The sequence below is a fragment of the Moschus berezovskii genome, chromosome 17, assembly GCF_049115385.1.
Source record: "Moschus berezovskii isolate FMDL1 chromosome 17, NW_MosBer_1.0, whole genome shotgun sequence".
Classification (NCBI taxonomy): domain Eukaryota; kingdom Metazoa; phylum Chordata; class Mammalia; order Artiodactyla; family Moschidae; genus Moschus; species Moschus berezovskii.
In genome coordinates, this window is record NC_142476.1 from 30,091,731 (window position 1) to 30,110,270 (window position 18,540).

Genomic DNA, 18,540 nt, shown 5'->3' on the forward strand with positions numbered 1-18,540 from the left:
TCCTGCATCAACTCCCGGAATTAGATCAAATTCATGTCCATCGAGTCAGTGATGCCATCCAACCATCTCGCCCTCTGTCGTCCTGAAGTGCTTACCCCTTACCTTGTCTTCTCGCCGCAAATCAAAACCCCATTTCCCAAATCATCTCAACGGCGACTTAGGAGAGAAACCAGCTTAGGCAGTGGAGCCTGCCACCTACCTTTCTTGGTCTATGCTTGATAATACCAGGCTGGGGGAGGGGGCCAAGGACCCCCAGACCCCTAGCCCAAGGCGGGACCTGTGGGGACAGCTTGTATCAGTACAGCATAATGGTTAGAGAACAGCCCTTGGTGCCAAGCAGTTTTGACTGTGAACCCTGACCCTAACACTTAACAGCTTTATCACAGGCAAGTCGCTAAGCCTCTGCCCAGAAGGGTCTCTGTCAGTGGAATGGGAACAGTTAATACATTGCTATTAGGATAATGTCAGGATGTGGTACAGAACAAGGGCTGGAACTGAGTGTCAGCACGGTCTTCTGGAAGGCAGGACCACAGGGTGGTTCCTGTCCTCTGGGATGGAGTCTCCTCTCGTCCCTCAGTAGAAGGGACAACCATTCGGTCCTGGGACATTTCTGGTGTTCCCTCGGCATCTAGGGGGTCTCGCCGCCATAGCTGACTCTCCTTGTGACCACCTGCAATGAGCTGGGCCAACCCCGCCAGTCAGACAGGGTCTGCTGTCTTGGGCTCTGCTGTTTCACCATCATTTCGGGGCTTCTTGTCTTACCACCATGCAGAACAATGAGGACATAAATACATCCTGGGTTAACCTGGTCATTACTGACCAGATTAATGATCAATCGTCAACCTGGTGATCATTTGGTTGTAACACTGAACTGCACAGATGCTAAACTTGACTGAGTGTGAAACCAGACCTTTTATGCCTCAAATGCTGAGAAGATGTAAGGAGCTCACTGCCAGAACACTTCCTGACTGAGGTCCCACCCTTTCAGGTCAGCCGTCGTGATGGCGGCCATGGTCTCAGAGTCTACGCTGTCCAGGGTCCTCAGCCCCTCCATGCTAAGGCCCCAGACCCCAGTCCCATGTGGCCAGGGGTACAGGGCTGAGGGAAGTGTGCCTTATTTCAAAGGTCTCTCAGGAAGCTCAGATATAGAGAAGGAGCAGCAATAAAACTGTCCTGCTTAGGGGAGAGATGGAACCTGCAGGGTCTCAGGGACCGCTTTAGTATCTGCCCAGAAGACTCAGGAATACAGCCAAATGAGGAACCCTGTCCCAAGGGGCCTCTGGACATGGCTGAACTTTCTCCCATCCATGAACTAGGTGTGCTCTCTGGCCCTTTAGCCTGGGTGTCCACTCAGCAGGGTGGAAATCACCAATAAAGGCCCATGGAGCACTGTGAATGACTTTCTAAACAAGCCAGGGGACAGTTTTCCCCAGGCCAACTCTGTGCCTGGATATATGCTGGGCACCCACCTCATTCCACACATATATACACATGACATCATCATACAATATACATAGGCACACACCTACACAGTCTACACCTAGACACACCTACCTTGTGTGTGTGTTTAGTTGCTAAGTCGTGTCTGACACTTTGTGACCCCCCTGGACTGTAACTCACCAGGCTCCTCTGTCCATGGGATTCTCCAGGCAAGAATACAGGAATGGGTTGCCATTTCCTTCTCCAGGGGATCTTCCTGACCCAGGGATCAAACCCACATATCCTACACTGCAGGCGAATTCTTTACCGCTGAGCCACTGTAAACTGAAGACCCTAACCCACTGCAAACGGTCTGGTAGGTGAAACAATAGTCCATAAATTCCTACCCTGAGCATTCTACACAAACGCCATCTCCTTGCAGGACTGGAGGAAAGCCCCTCCCGACCCCCCATGGTTGAGGTTCCTGTCCTCTAAAATGGTGTTTTAATTACCTAGTATCCAACACGCAAGTCAGGAGCTTCGGCTTCTTTCAGTAGAGACCTCTGGACAACCCCCCATGGACATCTTGGAGTTGAGCCTTCCTCCCACCCAAGGAAGACAGAGTCGGGGCAGGGGATGTGTAGCTGCAGAAGAGGAGGTCCCAGCTCCTCTAGGCACAAGGTATGTCTGCCCAGGCCGGTTGTCTCCTTTATGGCTCCCCAGGAAGGACAAAGGGACAGGGCAGGGAACAGGGTGTCACTGAGGACCACAGTCACACGCCTCCATACTGTGGCTGGGCCAGGTATGGATGCGAGGAGAAGCTGAACGTGGTGGCCAGGGAGGCGGGAAGAGACCCCTGGAAGAAGGGGGGCAGCTACGATTCCAAATCGTAAATAATGAGGGATGAAGGAGCCAAACAGCCCCCTCTCCACCAGGCTCTCAGCCAAAGTCAGTCAGAGGTGCAGTGGCCAAGCAGAGATTGAATCTCCTGAACCTGGGCAGCCCTCACTGTGTGAAAACAGAAGTGGGGGGCCATACATTCTGGAGGGGAGGTCAAGCCAAGTGGAATTTAGCAGGCAGGGAATTTGCAGAAGTAACATTGCTGCGCTCTGCCCTCAGCAGAAACCACAAGACCCTCAGGAGGGTGACCTCACTGCACAGAAAGGGGAAATGCGGCTGCTCCCAAGTCCTGAGACCTTGCTCAGCTTCACGTGCCAGGCATGCAGTGAAGACGGAGGATGAAGCTGAGCCCTGGGCAGCCACCGATGGATCCACAGACAGCCCCCCTGCCCTCCTGGAAGATACTCCTCTCGCCTACCTGGTCATGACACAGCCCCGCGGCCACCCACCCCCACCGCAGCTGCCCAGCTTTCCTCAGACATCGACGGAGGGGCTGGAACAGAGTCCGGGAGGTTGGGGGAGATAAAGACCTTTACACCAGCCAGCACACCCCTTGACTGGGAAAGGAACTGTCGGAGTAAAAGCCTTGCAATCGCATGCTTTCCCCAAGGATTTTCACATCCATTGAGTAAACTCTGGGAGTTGGTGATGGACAGGGAGGCCCGGCGTGCTGCAGTCCATGGGGTTGCAAAGAGCTGGACACAACTGAGCAACTGAACTGAACTGATCTTGTGTTCAGTCCCACAACAGTCCAAAACATACATGACACAGGTTATCACTCGGTCCACTTGAAGGATAAAGCGACAGAGGCCGGGGCAGGGAAATGAGCCCCAAGTCGCAGAGCAGGTGGTTTAACAGTGCTCCTTGCACAGTGCTCTGTCCCCTGCAGTTTTGCACAGGGAGCAGGGGCACCACCTGGGCATCAGGGGGTGGTGGGCGCCTCCTAGGAGGTCTCCGGAGGAAACCTGCCTGCGGGGTGCAGTTGCTTGTCCCCTCCCCCTCTCCGGGTCTCCTACTCTCCTGCCGTGGAGTAAATGAAGGGGCAGGGACAACTGCCAGGAGAGACGCAGGGAAGATGTACGCCCTGAGCGCTTACCTGCTCTGGTCCGAGTCCTGAAGGGAGATGCCCGAGTCCCAGTCCACGTCCCCAGCTAATCGCTCTAGGACCCAGAGCAGAAGCAGAGATTAGGGCAGAGCCAGGAACTGGGCTCTCAGCTGCCGTTTAATGAGCACAAGCACGGAGGAGAAAGTTTGCTCCAGCAGCCATTTACTCCCCCAGAAAATTCCGAGCCCCCAGGTGGAGGCTCAGCCTGTCACAGTGACTGAGGGCCCACAGGGGTCTTCTCAAGCGTTGGGTGTGGGAGGAAGGAAGGGCAAGAGCAGTGGCTAAGGCCTGAACACTTGCAGCAGTGTGACCACCTGAGCTCAGCCCGCCGGGCTGGAGGCTGGGTCTCTCTGTGGGGAGGGGCTCCTACCCGAGGACAATCAAGTCCACTGCGGGCTGAGGACATGTCATCGTCAAAAAGCCACTGTTGAAAGAACCACAGGGAACAAACTGTGGAGACTTCCCAGTGGTCTGGGACAGGGGTCTCCAACCTCTGGGATCTAATGCCTGATGATCAGAGGTGGAGCTGATATGGTGGTAATAAAAATAAAGTGCTCAATAAACGTCATCCTTGAATCATCTTGAAACCATCCCCGTTATCCCACAAGCCTGTGGAAAAACTGTCTTCCATGCAACCAGCCCCTGGTGCCAAAAGTCGGTGACTACTGTTCTGGGGGATTTGGGGGAGCCTATAGGGGATGAGGCTGGCTGTGAGGTGATGCACAATCTGTGTCAAAGTCCAGACTAAGAGGACAACCTAGGAATCTGGTGATAAACAGCTGTGCCCTCCCACTTTCCCACCCCTCCCCTCCAAGGTAACCCCTGTCCCCCTTTCCTTCTCCTGGACTCCCCCCGCTGCTCCCACCCCCCAGACCCGGAGAGTGGGCCTTACCTGGCACAGCTCTATCCCAGCATGAAGTCCAGCCTGGGACTCCCACCTTGGAGAGGCCCTGCCCCCCAACACTTAGCATCTCCTGCAGCAGAAGGCGGTTCCTCTCCACGCGGTCAGACAGGGACAATGTGCTGCCTCCAGTGCCCAGGGCCCCCAGGTCCCCAGTTTTCCAGAGCTCCCCCAGGAGGGCCGGCCTCAGGACAAAGTTCTCCTCGGAGGTCAGAGACAAGCTGTCCAGGTCTCTCCGGGTGCCGAGACCATCCTGCTGGGGGTGTGACCTTCCTTTCCGCAGGGTGGGCACATGGGTGGCCACTCCCCCTGGCCGGCGTGGAGTTACCCTGTGCATGGGGCCCTCTTGCAGAGAGCTGGGCCCGCACGGCAGAGCTCTGTCATGATCAGGCCGTGTCTGAACAGCCTCTGGAGGCCACGGGCTCCTTCTGCTCCAGAACTCGAGTCCCGGGGCAGGTGACCTGGGCGGCCTGGGGTCCCCGTTCCTGGCGGGCTCCTCCTGGGTGACGCTGCGGTCCAGTCGCCTGTCGTTTGGGTTCTGCGTGTGACGGACTACCACAGCCTCGGGTGGGGAAGGCTCCTCAAACGGAGGCTTGGTCCCACCCACCTTGACTCGTCTGCCCTTGGGTTTCTTGAGGGCCGGCCGCTCGTGAGAAGTGAGGCCGGGGCCTGCCCCCTGTTTGCCTGCTGTCATCCTCTCCTTCAAGGCCCTCACCTTGGACTCCAGCACAGAGGGGCCCTGGAGCTGTATCCCTGGTGCCCCGTGAGGCCGGGGGGCCTTCGGACTGGGTGTTCCGTCTTCTCGAGGGCAGGGCCAGGGTCTTGGGAGGTGTCCGTTCTCCGGCTGTGGCTCGGGGCCACTTCTCTCCACAGCTGAGGTTACCTCCATGGAGCTAGCCGTTCTGCTCCCTATTTGGGGTTCTCTGGAGGAGAAAACAGACAGAGCTCCTTAGACCCACTACCTGGCCAGCTCCCACGACCTCCTGGGTCTCCACAGTGCCTTGGTATAGAGCCCTGTCTGGAGGAAGACAACTTGGGGTCAGATCAGGGGGTACCCCTAGACAATGTGAAAGCACCTTGGGGAGCACGCATCTTTGGATGGTACAAATAAGTCATTACTGAGTCTTTTCTTCCAAGTCGGAGTAGTATTCTTATTTTTCTATCCCCATTTTACAGATGCGGACAGTGAAGCGTCAAGCAACAGCTAATCTTCTGCCCAGGGTGGACCAGAGGGAATATGGGGGCTGGATTCCCAGTCCCGGGCTTTGTATTTTGCTGACAGGTGTCAGGCCTCAGGGGAGGATGGCAACTTCTGCTCATGCCCACAAGCTCTTCCCTTTCCAAAGGGAACCAATGCAGAGGATGGGCTTCAGGAAGATACCACCCAGGATCTGACCTGCTGGCAGAAGGTGTCCCCCCTCCCTGTGCTCAAACCGTAGGCATGAGCAGAGTTGTGCCCACAGGGCAGCCAGGATCAGGCACCAAGGCCTTTCAGCATCTGCTCGGTGCTGGGCAGGCCTGAAGGTACTTTCAAATGCTCTCTCTCAGATTCTCACATCATTCTGCGGAAACAGAGTTATGACCCTCATTTTTACAGACAGAGAGACAGAGGCCCAGAGCCATTAGGTGACAACCAGAGCTGAGGGGGGCCTGGCTAGGACCGCAAAGTTTCTCCTCCCAAGGTCAGGGTTCTTCCAAAGCACCCAGTGACCAGGACCCCAACTTCCCTTAGTCCTATAGGAATATTGGTCTAGACAGGTGACCTGCCCAGACGACCCACTCCTTGGTGGCAGGCTTGATGTCAGTGTCTTCACAGGGAATAAAAGTGAGCACGAGATTTTACTCACTAAGCAGTTCTGTGCACACATACAGAATAAATGCCTTAATATTTATCCTGCTCTCTGAGAACATGCCCCTTCTACACCATACATCTAGGAATGTCCCACTGCATGCATAAAAATCCATACTTACATAAATTACAAACTAGGGGTTAATTATTCACCTAATACTGACTAAAGATTCACTACAGAATTCTCTTAAATACCAAGCCCCTCTAGAGTCATTTATTACAACTCAGGTTTTAATACATTTCATGAATACACATAGTCCATAAAGCAAAGTACACACACACAGTCTGTATGTTACGTCAGTTTTAAGCCTGTGACGTTTACGGCCTGTCTTCCGGAGGACGAGATCAGTCTTTCTACCAGTTCATCTAGAATTGACCAACTTTGTCGTCACAGCCCAGCCACTGAGTCCTCGCTTCTAAGGTTCCATCCAGGAAGCAGGGGATTTGAAGGGTATGGGAGCAATTTCCGTCACATTACAAGAGTTTTCGGGTAAAGTCTGGAACAGCATTCCAGAGATCACCCTTCTCTAGAGACCTGTTAGGATGGATGAGACTTTCCTCGGGGGAACAGTGGGTACCGACTTGTGCGGCTCGGGGCCGCTGAAGTCTAGGGCCGAGCGCTGTGCTTGTCTAACCCCAACCCCAGACGCTGAAGTGAAGACGGTCGCGACGGGCAGGCCTCCCCCCGAGACCCTTCCTTCTCGCTCCCCCGGTGCCGCCATCCCCGGCCCGCCCGGGGCCTCGCCTCCTCCGTACTCACTGAAGGATGCCGCCGGCAGGTCTGGCCGCCGCCTCCATCCCCTCCATCCCCGGGGAGACCAGGCCCTCCTCTCGCCCCCTCTCCCTCCCGGGCCCGCGGCGGGGAGCAGGGCGCGCGGGCTCCGGCCCGGGGCTCGGGGAGCGCGGCCCGCAGGCCTCGGCTCGCGGGGCGCGCCCGGCTCGGCTCCGGGCTCCGCGGGCCGCCCCGGGGTCCGGGTGGGGTCGGAACCGGGCAGCCGCCCCGCGGGCCGCGGCCTCCCTCCGCGTCCGGGGAGGGGACGCGGGGTCGGACGGGGAGGGCGCGGGAGGGCAGGAAGCGGCATGGGCGGCTAGCTCCCGGCTGGGCCACGGAGCGGGTGAGGGGCCAAGCCCGGCGCCTCCCCCGGCCGGGCCGGGAAGAGGGAGCGGGAGAGCAGACAGGCGGCGCGGCGGAAGGGGCTGGAGGGGCGGCCCTCGCTGCCACCCCGCCCGCCGCCCCGCGCGCTCCCCGGGCCCGGGGCCCGGCCCCCTGCGCCCTGCAGGGCCGCCCAGACGTCCAAGCCGCCGGCCCGGCCGCGAGCTCGGGGCCTGGGACGGGGCGGGGGCTGCCTTCCGGGCGCCGGACCTCACCCCTCCCGGCCCGGGTCGCCCCGTCCGCCGGGAGGGCGCTTGCAGCCCAGGCTTCGGGGAGAGCGCGGCGGTGAGACGCGGCTCCACGTGAAACGAAGCTGCGGCAGCACCGCGCTCTCCCCTGGCTTCGCGGCGAGGCGTGCAAACCTACACCCGGGGCGCGGGGCGGGGGAGGCTCGGCCGGCGGCTGGCGGCTGTCGGGGTGGAAGCCCAGGAATGCCCTTTGTCTGGACAGCTTTTCCGGAGGAGGCGCCCTCTCCGAGGTGCTGTCTCCTTGGAGGTCAAGGTCATTTGTTTCCGCTTTCTAGCAGCGCGAGGGGGCACACGTGGTGGACGCGAGTCCCCTCTTCTTGTCCAGCTAAGGGGAGAGCCAGGTGCCTGCATGGCCAGACGCCTTGGATAGGGACCGGTTCTGGGGGGACTCTGGGGACTCCTGAAGGCCCCTTGTCACTTTTCCCAGACCTGGCAGGAAGTATTAATAGCTGCAAAGGGCTTGACCTGCAGCGGTGGCCCCAACCAAGGGAGCACGCTTTCTCTTTCCATCCAGCGGGAGGGAACGGAGCCCCAATTATTTCCAAACCTATTTTTCCACAACAAACTATAAGAGAATTAGGACCCAGGAGATTCCGGAAATCTCTACAAAGGGAAAGTGCTGATCATCTTTCCTTCTGCCAGCAAGCTTCACTCTCCAGCGCCCGTTGCTCTCTGTTTGCACTGAGGCAGTAGAGTCGCCATCTAAATGACAGACCTAGCTGGAACGGTAAGGCCCGCAGCGTGCAGGGATGGGGTGTCAGGGAAGGATGGGCGGGAGGCCTGCCCTTGAGTTAGTAAGAGTTACTCTGCACAAAGTGGGGAAGAGGGCATCTGGGCAGGACAACGCATCCAGGCCTGAGAGCGGCTGTTTGGGGAGCTGTCTGTGGGTGGACTAACCTTTGCTAATTTAGGCACCTGGGAGATTATCTAGGTCACACAGGTGGTCTCCAGGGTCCTGGGTAGTACTCTTGGAGCTACCCCCACCCTCCAGCCCCATATTCCCACAGCAAGCAGTTCCTCCAATAGGGACTTACCATTCTGTGCTGGTTAGTACTGACCACGTCATAATACAGTAACTGGTACCATTTATAGAGGGGGTCCTGTCACCTGGCATTGCTGCAGCCTTAAGAGATGGGTACTGTTTCCTGTCTTCTTTGTACAGATGAGGAAACTGTAGTTAGGTGATCTGTCCAAGGTCTCAGAGCTGATAAGTCCAAGACCCTCCATTAACCACCCAGAACAATGCTGTTGCCAGCATTCCGCATATTCAACATGGGAAGATTTTGTTTAAAAACATCAAAAAAATTGTGAAGTACTGTGATAGTCAGCTTATGTTGCTGCTATGGTTCGGCCCTTCTTTTCTGGCTCCTCCCTGCCTTCTTCTTCTGCCAGCTCAGATAAAATCCTGTAAACCTCGGAAGACTTCTTCCTCTCCTCCGTGCGCAATATCAACCCTACCAGCAACACCATTACTATTATTGGGGACCTGTTATGAGGCAAAGCACTCTATGTTGGATGTTTTAGATCATTAGAACAACCCTGCAAAGTAGGTACAGTGTGTCTCTACCTTGCTGCTGCTGTAAGTCACTTCAGTCGTGTCCGACTCTGTGTGACCCCATAGATGGTAGCCCGCCAGGCTCCGCCGTCTCTGGGATTCTCCAGGCAAGAACACTGGAGTGGGCTGCCATTTCCTTCTCCAATGTATCAAAGTGAAAAGTAAAAGTGAAGTCACTCAGTCGTATCCGACTCTTCACGACCCCATGGACTACAGCCTACCAGGCTCCTCCACCCATGGGATTTTCCAGGCAAGAGTACTGGAGTGGGTTGCCATTGCCTTCTCCACCTTAGGAAGACAGAAATTGGGGTAGACAGAAGTGATGAGGCTTGCCCAAGGCTACACAGCTAGTATAGCCAGAGTCTGAACCAAGTTCAGTCCAGGTCCTAGACTCTCTGCCTTGCTTCTTCCTTTCAGAGTCACTGCTTTGGAGCTGAGACTTTTAGAGATTTCAGCTCCACAACTTCTGCTCCCTGCCTCCCCCAGAAGTTAATGATCTGTAAGGTAAGTTTCTGAAAGTTCTAGCAAAGGCTTAGTATTTAAAAGAAACCTGCCCTCAGCCTTTTCAACATGCAAATATTCACCTTCAGTATACTCATTAAATTTGTTATTTTGCACTAAACAGGGGGGTGAAGTGTCACAGCTATATAGAGGTGCTTTAACAGGCACCCGTAGGAGATGTTAAGAGACATGAGTTTGATCCCTGGGTTGGGAAGTTCCCCTGGAGGAGAAAATCACACCCTACTCCAGTATTCTTGCTGGGAGAATCCCATGGACAGAGGAGCCTGATGGGCTACAGTATATGGGTAGCAAAGAAGTTGACATGACTGAGTGTCTGAGCACACAGCACACAGGGTCCTAAAGACACCATAAACCAATCCTTAGAGTGCTCTTAAATGATTGTGGCATTCACATGTTTCAGGGCACGTCCCATTCATCTGGATTCTGTTTGGTTCAGCAAATATCTCTTGAACTCCTACTGTGTGCCAGGCACTGGGGAGACAAAATGTGGTATCACAGATCCTGCCTGTGAGGAATTTCTGGTCAACTCAGAGTGGGGGGAGGGGCAGGGCCTAAACTTGGTGTAAGTGGTCGCATCAAGGTGAGCACAGGGTGGAGGTGTGGGTCGTTCACAGGAGTAGCTAGACTGAGATGCCTGCTGGGTGGTCGGGAGGTGTCAGGGCGAGCTGGGTCTTGCCGAATGAGCAGGAATTAGCCAGACAGAGGGGAGGGGTGGGAGAGGCAAGTCAGAGGGGGAGGGATTAGCATAAACACAGGCACTGAGGTGTGAAACTGCCTGGTTTAAGTGTTAAATACAAAGGTTAATCTGGGAAAGTCTGGGGGTAGGGTGAGGACACCCTGCAGAACAAGGGTGGTGGGGCCTGATTGAGGCTCTGGGTCCCCAGTGAGGTGCTTGGACCCTGTCCTTTGAGGTGAGAGTCCCTGGATGGTGGTTCTAATCTGGGCCTTAGCCTTGAGCACCTTTCAGGGCTGGGGAACTGCCTTACCTCCTTGAGGATCAGGCTCTTTCATTACCATCCTTTGGAGAGGAATCTTCGAGGAACCCAAATGTAAATAGCAGTCAGAGCCCCCCTCCTCATTTTGGATCACCTAGGGAAGTCTCCCTCCCCCTTAGCCTGGATGAAAACACAGGCTTCACTCCTCCTCTCCACCCTCCCACAATGGGCTCTGAACACTCAGTTTGAATAAGGAGCCTTGTGGGTTGTGGAAGTAGGGATTTCCCTTAGGATGGAGGGAAAGGGTGAGCTAGTCCTTCGAGGTCCCTCCCTTAGAGCAGGTAGAGTGGGGTGGGAAAGGGTGGGAGGGACGCCACTGTCATCCCTCCTCTTACTGCCTGCAGGAGTGTGTCCAGCTGGAGATCTGCATTTCCTGTCCTCATCAGGGGGCACTTGGTCCAGGAGCACTACAGCATCTGATCCTGGTGGCCCCCCTGGCGATACTGTTCACAGTCCCAGGGCCTCCCCCTCGGACCCTGTCTTTCCTTCCAGCAGAGGCCAGAGAGAGTGTCAGGACTGGTTTCCCATGCGCCTACCTCTTCCTTGATTGGAATCCTCCTGCTGTTTCCCAGGGTCCAGTCTACCCAGAGCTCGTGTAGACCCTCCCGGGACGCTGCTGAAAAGGCTGCTTCTGAGGTCTCGCCCTTGGGGATTCTGCTTCCTTAGTTGGAGTTAGGCCCAGGAATGTGTTCCCTAACAAGCTTCCCAGGTGATTTTGAGGCCAGTCAGTGTGAAGAAGCAGAAATCCTCAGCTTGAAACTCAGACTCCTTTGTATGGTACAGCAGTCCCTCTAGCCCCAGTTCTCACCACCACGAGAGCCTGTCCACCCCGCCCACCATATTGGGTTGCTTCTAGTTCCCCCAACTGGCCGTACTGGCTCAGGTCTCCTCGCCTTTGCCCAGGCTTTCCTTCAGCCTGAAACACGCTGCTTCACGCCACACACACATACACACATCCCACCCCAACTTGGCTGTCTCCTCCTAGACCATCCACACTCAGCTCAAGTGGAGCCTCTGCAGAGACGCCTTCCCCAGCATCCTGTGCTGTCCTCCCGACCTGGGTTAGTGCACCCCGGACCCGCTTCTGCCCGAGCACTTTTCTCTCTGGCTGGTCAGCCTCCGACACCTCACAGCGCTCCTTGTTCCTCGGCCTTGTTCCTGGCTCCAGCACACTCCCAGCACATAAAAGCTACTGACTAGAGGCCACATAGTTAAAATGAAAGAAAAAAATCCCTGTCAGGTAAGGATGCCTAAGAGCAGAAGAGGGGGCCGCTCCTGCTCAGTGGATCAAGGTCATTTCCAAAGGATTTGGTTCATTCCCTCAGTGTGGCCCGTCCTGCCCCAGGGCCTGAGAGAGAGTCGGCCACCGTCAGGGTGAGGACCGGCCTCCGGCCTTCATGACTCCCACTTACACCTGATGCTCCTGCTCTCCTCGCTTTTCCCCCAAATGCCCACTGATCCCAGACAGTGGTGTGGCCCTTACACTTCAATTCTGAGTGAGCCTGGAAACTTGCAGATAAAACAGTTCTCAGAAGAACTAGATGGGGAAGGGGAGAAGAGAAAAGAACGCGAGAGAAGCCGGTGAAGCTAGGTGGAGAGAAGACGCCTGGTACGGACAGTCAGGCAGTGTGACAGCTGGGCACCTCCAGAGAGCAACCACCTAGGTTTCTAGTCATGGCACATCTGCACACACTAACACACACGTGGGAACACATGTATGCCATGTCCTCCTTTGCCGCGCATGCCTGAGTTGACTAAGACCCAAGAAGAGCAAAGGCGTGGTTCCTACCTGATCAGCCCGTACCGCTCCTCGAGGCAGGCAGGCAGGGAGCTGCCAGGATGGGACAGGGCCTGCCCTGGAGACACAGATGGCAGACTCCTCTGCCCTGGAGGCCCACTCGCCCTGTGCCCACCCTGAGTCTGCCAGGCATCTGCTCCCGTGCGAGTGCACACTGTAGCTTTTCATTTCATAATCCTAATCACCGGGAAATGACTGGGCTTAGGCAAATGTTCTAATACCTTCCCTCCGACTCCCCCATGCCTGCTCAGTGGGAGGCCGCCGTCAGTAAGAGGAGAGGACCCCTAGCTCTCACCTGTCTGCCAATAGCCATGGTCATCTTGGCCACATTGATTTTTCTCGTTAACAAAATGAGAGCAGATGCAGGGGGAAAGACTCTGGAGGTTGACTGAGCGCTGGAGTCATGTCTGTGACAGCTTTGATCTTGAGAAAAGACAGTGTTCAGTTCTATGTGATAACTCGATGAAGACATTCGAGAGACTCTGAAAGCCTCACGGCCTTCCTGCTGCAGATGGAGCCCTTTTTCACCCCACAGGCTCTGCAGTCCCTCATCCTGTGGGGGTTCCTGTCCCCCGTCCCCTCCTGCCCCCACCAGCCTGGGAGGTTTTGCTGGAGACACAAATGAGCCTCTAGAGAGCCTCTCTCTAAGCAAACACCCTCCGCTTCCAGGGTCCCTTGGAAAGTTTTCCCCTGTGTTGAATGAAGGTATGTGGTGGGTGACGTATAGAGGAAAAGACCCAAATTTGCCAAGTCCACGATTAGACTCTGGCGACCTGGGTCCAGCTCTGGCTGGACTATATCTCCTTGTGTGTCTAAGCACTTGGTCACTCTGAGTTCAGTTTCCTTACCTGGAAGTGTCAGGCTGGACTAACAGGTCCCCAGCTAAGCTTCTCAGAACCCCAGGGCCCCATGAGACATGAACAGGTCTCCCATGGAAAAGAGATTTCAAGTCCAGTAAATCTGGGCGATAATGCATGCCATCTCACCCTCCTGGCAGTTCGTTAGGCCCAAAGGCATTTCACAGGCTCAGCCATGTCCTGAAGTGAAAACAAAACAAGACTAAACCAGTTTACCTTCGCTTAACACTGCCTTTCTCAAAAGTAATTGACAACAGAAGCTGTTTCCCTCCACGCCCCCCACCCCGGCCCCCAACATAGCAATTAACATCCTGGGGAACACACTTTGGGACAACCTGGACCAGACAACCTCTCAGGTTCCTTCTTGTCGGGATGGTCTAGGCCTCTTGACCTGGAGGGGAGGAGCAGGCAGCTGCTATGCAGCAAATTCTAGGATCCTGTAGAGAGGTTCAGGTTGCAAGCAGAAAAGGCTTACTCAGGGGGCAAGTGACAGCCCATCCCAACTTAATTTTACTTTATTTTTTAAGAAAACCTAACGCTAAAAGGAGTTAGAGACCAAAAAAGAGGACACTTTCTTTTAAAAAATTCTCAATTTTCATTCCAATTCTGTCAGTTTGAGTAAGTCAGTTCACCTTAAAACTAACAGCCTCAGTTTGCCCATCTGAGAAAAGGGAGAGCAAGGGAGACTTGGCTGTACTCACTCAACATTAATCCTCAGAACAGGATTTCCCAACCTGGGGTCCCCAGACACCTAATGGGGAGGGGAGCATAAGTTATCACCCATATTTCTCTTTCTCTCTCTTTAGTCACTAAGTCGTGTCCAGCTCTTGTGACCCCATGTACTGTAACCAGGCTCCTCTATCCATGGGATTCTCCAAACAAGAATACTGGAGTGGGTTGCCATTTCCTTCTCCAGGGGATCTTCCTGACCCAGGAATCAAACCCAGTCTCCTAAATTGCAGGCAGATTCTTTACCAACTGAGCCATGAGGGAACCTGGAGTCCCCAGACACCTAATGGGGAGGGGAGCATAAGTTATCACCCATATTTAAAGAAGTCTAATGGAAATGATACATTTACCATGAGAAGTTTCTTTGCTTTTGACTAGTAGTGTATCAACTGAGTATGACAGTGTGGGTTTCCAAGGGAACAAGGATTATTATGCAATAAATATGATTGGTTTGTTGGACAAAACTTTTACAGACTTAAGAATCATAGAAGTAATAACAGGATCGGCTGGTAACCAAAGTGTTACAAGCTACTGACTTAAGAGGTTTGGTCCAAATTCAGTTTTAAGAGCTGTGGTGGAGAGTGAAGGAGCGGACAGGATCTGAAGGAGATTAGGGTGTTACTTTGTATAGAAGAACTATACAAAAAATATCTTCATGATAACCACAATGGTGTGATCCATCACCCAGAGCCAGACATCTTGGAATGTGAAGTCAAGTGGGTCTTAGGAAGAATCACTATGAACAAAGCTAGTGGAGGTGATGGAATTCCAGTTGAGCTATTTCAAATCCTAAAAGATGATGCTGTGAAAGTGCTGCACTCAATATGTCAGCAAATTTGGAAAACTCAGCAGTGGTCACAGGACTGGAAAAGGTCAGTTTTCATTCCAATCCCAAAGAAAGGCAATGACAAAGAATGCTCAAACTGCCACACAATTGCACTCATCTCACACACTAGTAAAGTCATGCTCAAAATTCTCCCAGCCAGGCAGTACATGAACTGAGAACTTCCAGATGTTCAAGCTGGATTTAGAAAAGGCAGAGGAACCAGAGATCAAATTGCCAACATCTGTTGGATCGAAAAAACAAGAGAATTCCAGAAAAACATCTACTGCCTTATGGACGACACCAAAGCCTTTCACTGTGTGGATGATAAAAAACTGGAAAATTCTGAAAGAGATGGGAATACCAAACCACCTTACCTGCCTCCTAAGAAATCTGTGTGCAGGCCAAGAAGCAACAGTTAGAACCGGACATGGAACAACAGACTGGTTCCAAATCAGGAAAGGAGTACGTCAAGGCTGTATAGTGTCACCCTGCTTATTTAACTTCTATGCAGAGTATATCATGAGAAACGCTGGGCTGGAGGAAGCACAAGCTGGAATCAAGATTGCCAGGAGAAATATAAATGACCTCAGACACGCAGATAATACCACCCTTATGGCAGAAAGCGAAGAGGAACCAAAAAACCTCTTGATGAAAAGGAAAGAGGAAAGTGAAAAAACTTTCCTCAACATTCAAAAAACTAAGATCATGGAATCCAGTCCTATCACTTCATGGCACATAGATGGGGAAACAATGGAAACAGTGACAGACTTTATTTTCTTGGACTCCAAAATCACTGCAGATGGTGACTACAGCCATAAAATTAAAAAAATGCTTGCTCCTTGGAAGAAAAGCTATGACCAACCTAGACAACATATTCAAAAGCAGAGATATTACTTTACTGACAAAGGTCTGTCTAGTCTAAGTTATAGCTTTTCCAGTAGTCATGTATGGATGTGAGAGTTGGACTGTGAAGAAAGCTGATCGCCAAAGAATTGATGCTTTTGAACTGTGGTGTTGGAGAAGACTCTTTGAGAGTCCCTTGGACTGCAAGGAGATCAAACCAGTCCATCCTAAAGGAAATCAGTCCTGAATATTCATTGGAAGAACTGATGCTGAAGCTCCAATACTTTGACCACCTGATGTGAAGAATTGACTCATTGGAAAAGACCCTGATCCTGGGGAAGATTGAAGGTAGGAGGAGAAGGTGGCAACATAGGATGAGATGGTTGGATGGCATCACCGACTCAATGGACATGAGTTTGAGCAAGCTGCAGGAATTGGCAATGGACAGGGAAGCCTGGCGTGCTGCACTCCATGGGGTCGCAAAGAGTCAGACATGACCAAGTGATTGAACTGAACTGAACTGACCTGAGGGTGTTCACAGGGAAGATGTTGCCTCCAAGGAGCCCTGGGGGACATCTGGGGTTTGTGTGCAGAGGCGTGCTTCGTGTTTGTGTGTCTGGGGGGCTGTGACATGGTGGCCCCTTTCAGAGCTTGCTGGAGAAGAGTCTCAGTGGGCTGAGTCAGGGTGTGAGGTTCTATGTTTACTGAGCTGAGGAGAGAAGAGTGCCCACGTGGCCATGGGCTCAGGGCTCAGGTCAAAGTGGATTCTCTACACATTCTTGGAAGGCTTTTGCCAGTGCTAGTGTCTGAGGGTTTGCTGGTCCTTGAAAGTTCTGATTTTGTGTGTGTAAAGTCCTGTCCCATTGGACCCCTCACCACCCTTTCATGAGCAGCCACATCTGGAAAGGTTCTCTGCTTGTTTCATGGCTGTTTACTTCCGCCCCATAGATGCCCTCACCCAGAATCACCCCTCTACTCTCCTGCTCCTCTTTCTTCCCCTCGGGCCTCTCATCCCTCCCACAAAGTCCAGTTCCATTTCTGTAGCAGGACTGGGAACTGGGCCCCGAGACTTGTCTCTGCCCCCAGGAAAGCAGTGGTGAAGATCATCGTTGGTAGGTCCCTGTATGTCATGAGAAAGCTGCTTAGCTTTTAAAACTTCTTCAGTATGGAGCATCTAAGACAAAAACTTTCTCTTGCTAATATTGATATTACTAATGATATCTCTTACTAAGAGTTTTGGCCATTTCTGTGAAGATTTAGAGGAAACAAGAATTGAGGTGGGTCCATTTGCCCCAGGACCTGAGCCCGGCTGCTGGCTTTAGCTAATTGTCCAAGCTGAACAGGAATTTTTTCTATGGTGTTGGGAACAAAGCATTTTGGAGTATGTGTGTGTGTGTGTGTGTGTGTGTGTAATTATGCCAGATAAATAAATGATAAATAAATGCAAAATTTGGAATGGCGAAGTTAATCATTAAAGTATGGGGGAAAACGTGAAAAACTGTGAAATGATCCCATGATCCCCCAACATCATTGGCTATACTGTCTATGCATCCTTTCAGATTATCTGAGCAATTTTATAATTCTATACCTTGTAGTAAAATGGATGGTAATGCAAATGATTTCTGTCCTGAGAAATGACGATTGTATTTGTAGAACTGACTCATGAATATTGACCAATTTTGCTGATTTTGCATTTGCTTGTAAATTTTTTTCACATTCCAGATGTCTATATATTTATCTCTGTTTTAGATTCTTCTTTGAACAGGTTATAGCATTATACTGATTTTCTGATTAATGACAAAATCTCTGACATGTTTGCATTTTATAACTCTATGAAAGACATGACTATCCCTGTTAAAAACTATTTTTCCACGTGTCCACAGAGAAAGGGCCATGTGAGGATACAGTGACAAAGCTGCCATCTGCAAGCCAAGCAGACAGGCTTCCAGAGAAACCAAATCTGCTGACACCCTGATCTGTACTACCAGCTTCTAGAACAATGAGAAATATATTTCTGTTATTTAAGCTCCCCAGTGTGTGGTATTTTGTTATGGGAGCCCTAGCAGACCAAGACAGTTTACCAATTTGTTTATCCATTCTCTTATTGATGGACATTTGGTTGTTTCCAGTTGTTTTTTTTTTTTCAATTATGAATAAATAAAGCTGTTCTTAACATTTATATACAAAAACTGTGCTTGTGTGCTAAGTCGCTTCAGTTGTGTTTGACTCTTTGTGACCCTATGGACTGTAGCCTGCCAGGCTCCTGTGTCCATGAGATTCTCCAGGCAAGAATACTGGATTGGGTTGCTGTGCCCTCCTCCGGGGGATCTTCCCAACCCAGGAATCGAACTGGCATCTCTTATGTCTCCTGCATTGGCAGGTAGGTTCTTTACCACTAGCGCCACCTGGGAAGCCCATACAAAAATTATCCTTGGCCAAATTAATTCATGTTTTCAATTGATATTTCTTAGTGTAAGCCAGGCATTATGGTTGGACAATGAGGACAGAAAAACATATGGCATCCTTGCCCTCAAGAACAGTCTAGAATGGAAAAATCTGTAGTGGTGGGTGTGTCTGTGCTCAGTTGTGCCTGACTCTTTGAAATTCCAAGGACTGTAGCCCACCAGACTCCTCTGTCCGTGGAATTTCCCAGGCAAGAATACAGGAGTGGTTTGCCATTTCCTTCTCCAGGAGATCTTCTCGACCCCGGGATCGAACCCTCGTATCCCGCATTGCAGGCGCTGAGCCTCTGGGGGACAAGAGAGCTGAGCCGGTATATGCCCAGTATAAAGTACAATCACTCTATGTGGATTTGTCTAGTCTCTGGACATGGATTGCCC

At 52.5% G+C, this 18,540-nt stretch overlaps 1 protein-coding gene across 2 annotated transcripts in view; it reads right to left on the bottom strand.

The window, feature by feature from the left end:
- KIAA1614 (KIAA1614 ortholog) overlaps positions 1 to 7,065 on the bottom strand; it is a 44,055-nt gene extending 36,990 nt beyond the window's left edge. For both annotated transcript variants that reach the window (XM_088845292.1, XM_055419152.2), the window contains exons 1-3: positions 6,935 to 7,065; positions 4,317 to 5,248; positions 3,416 to 3,479 (exon numbers count right to left, since the gene is read on the bottom strand). In XM_088845292.1, coding sequence (XP_088701418.1) covers positions 3,416 to 3,479; positions 4,317 to 5,248; positions 6,935 to 6,981 — 1,043 coding nt within the window. In that variant the 5' untranslated portion in view covers positions 6,982 to 7,065. The remainder of the gene's footprint in view (positions 1 to 3,415; positions 3,480 to 4,316; positions 5,249 to 6,934) is intronic.
- Between the last annotated feature and the right edge of the window lie 11,475 nt (positions 7,066 to 18,540).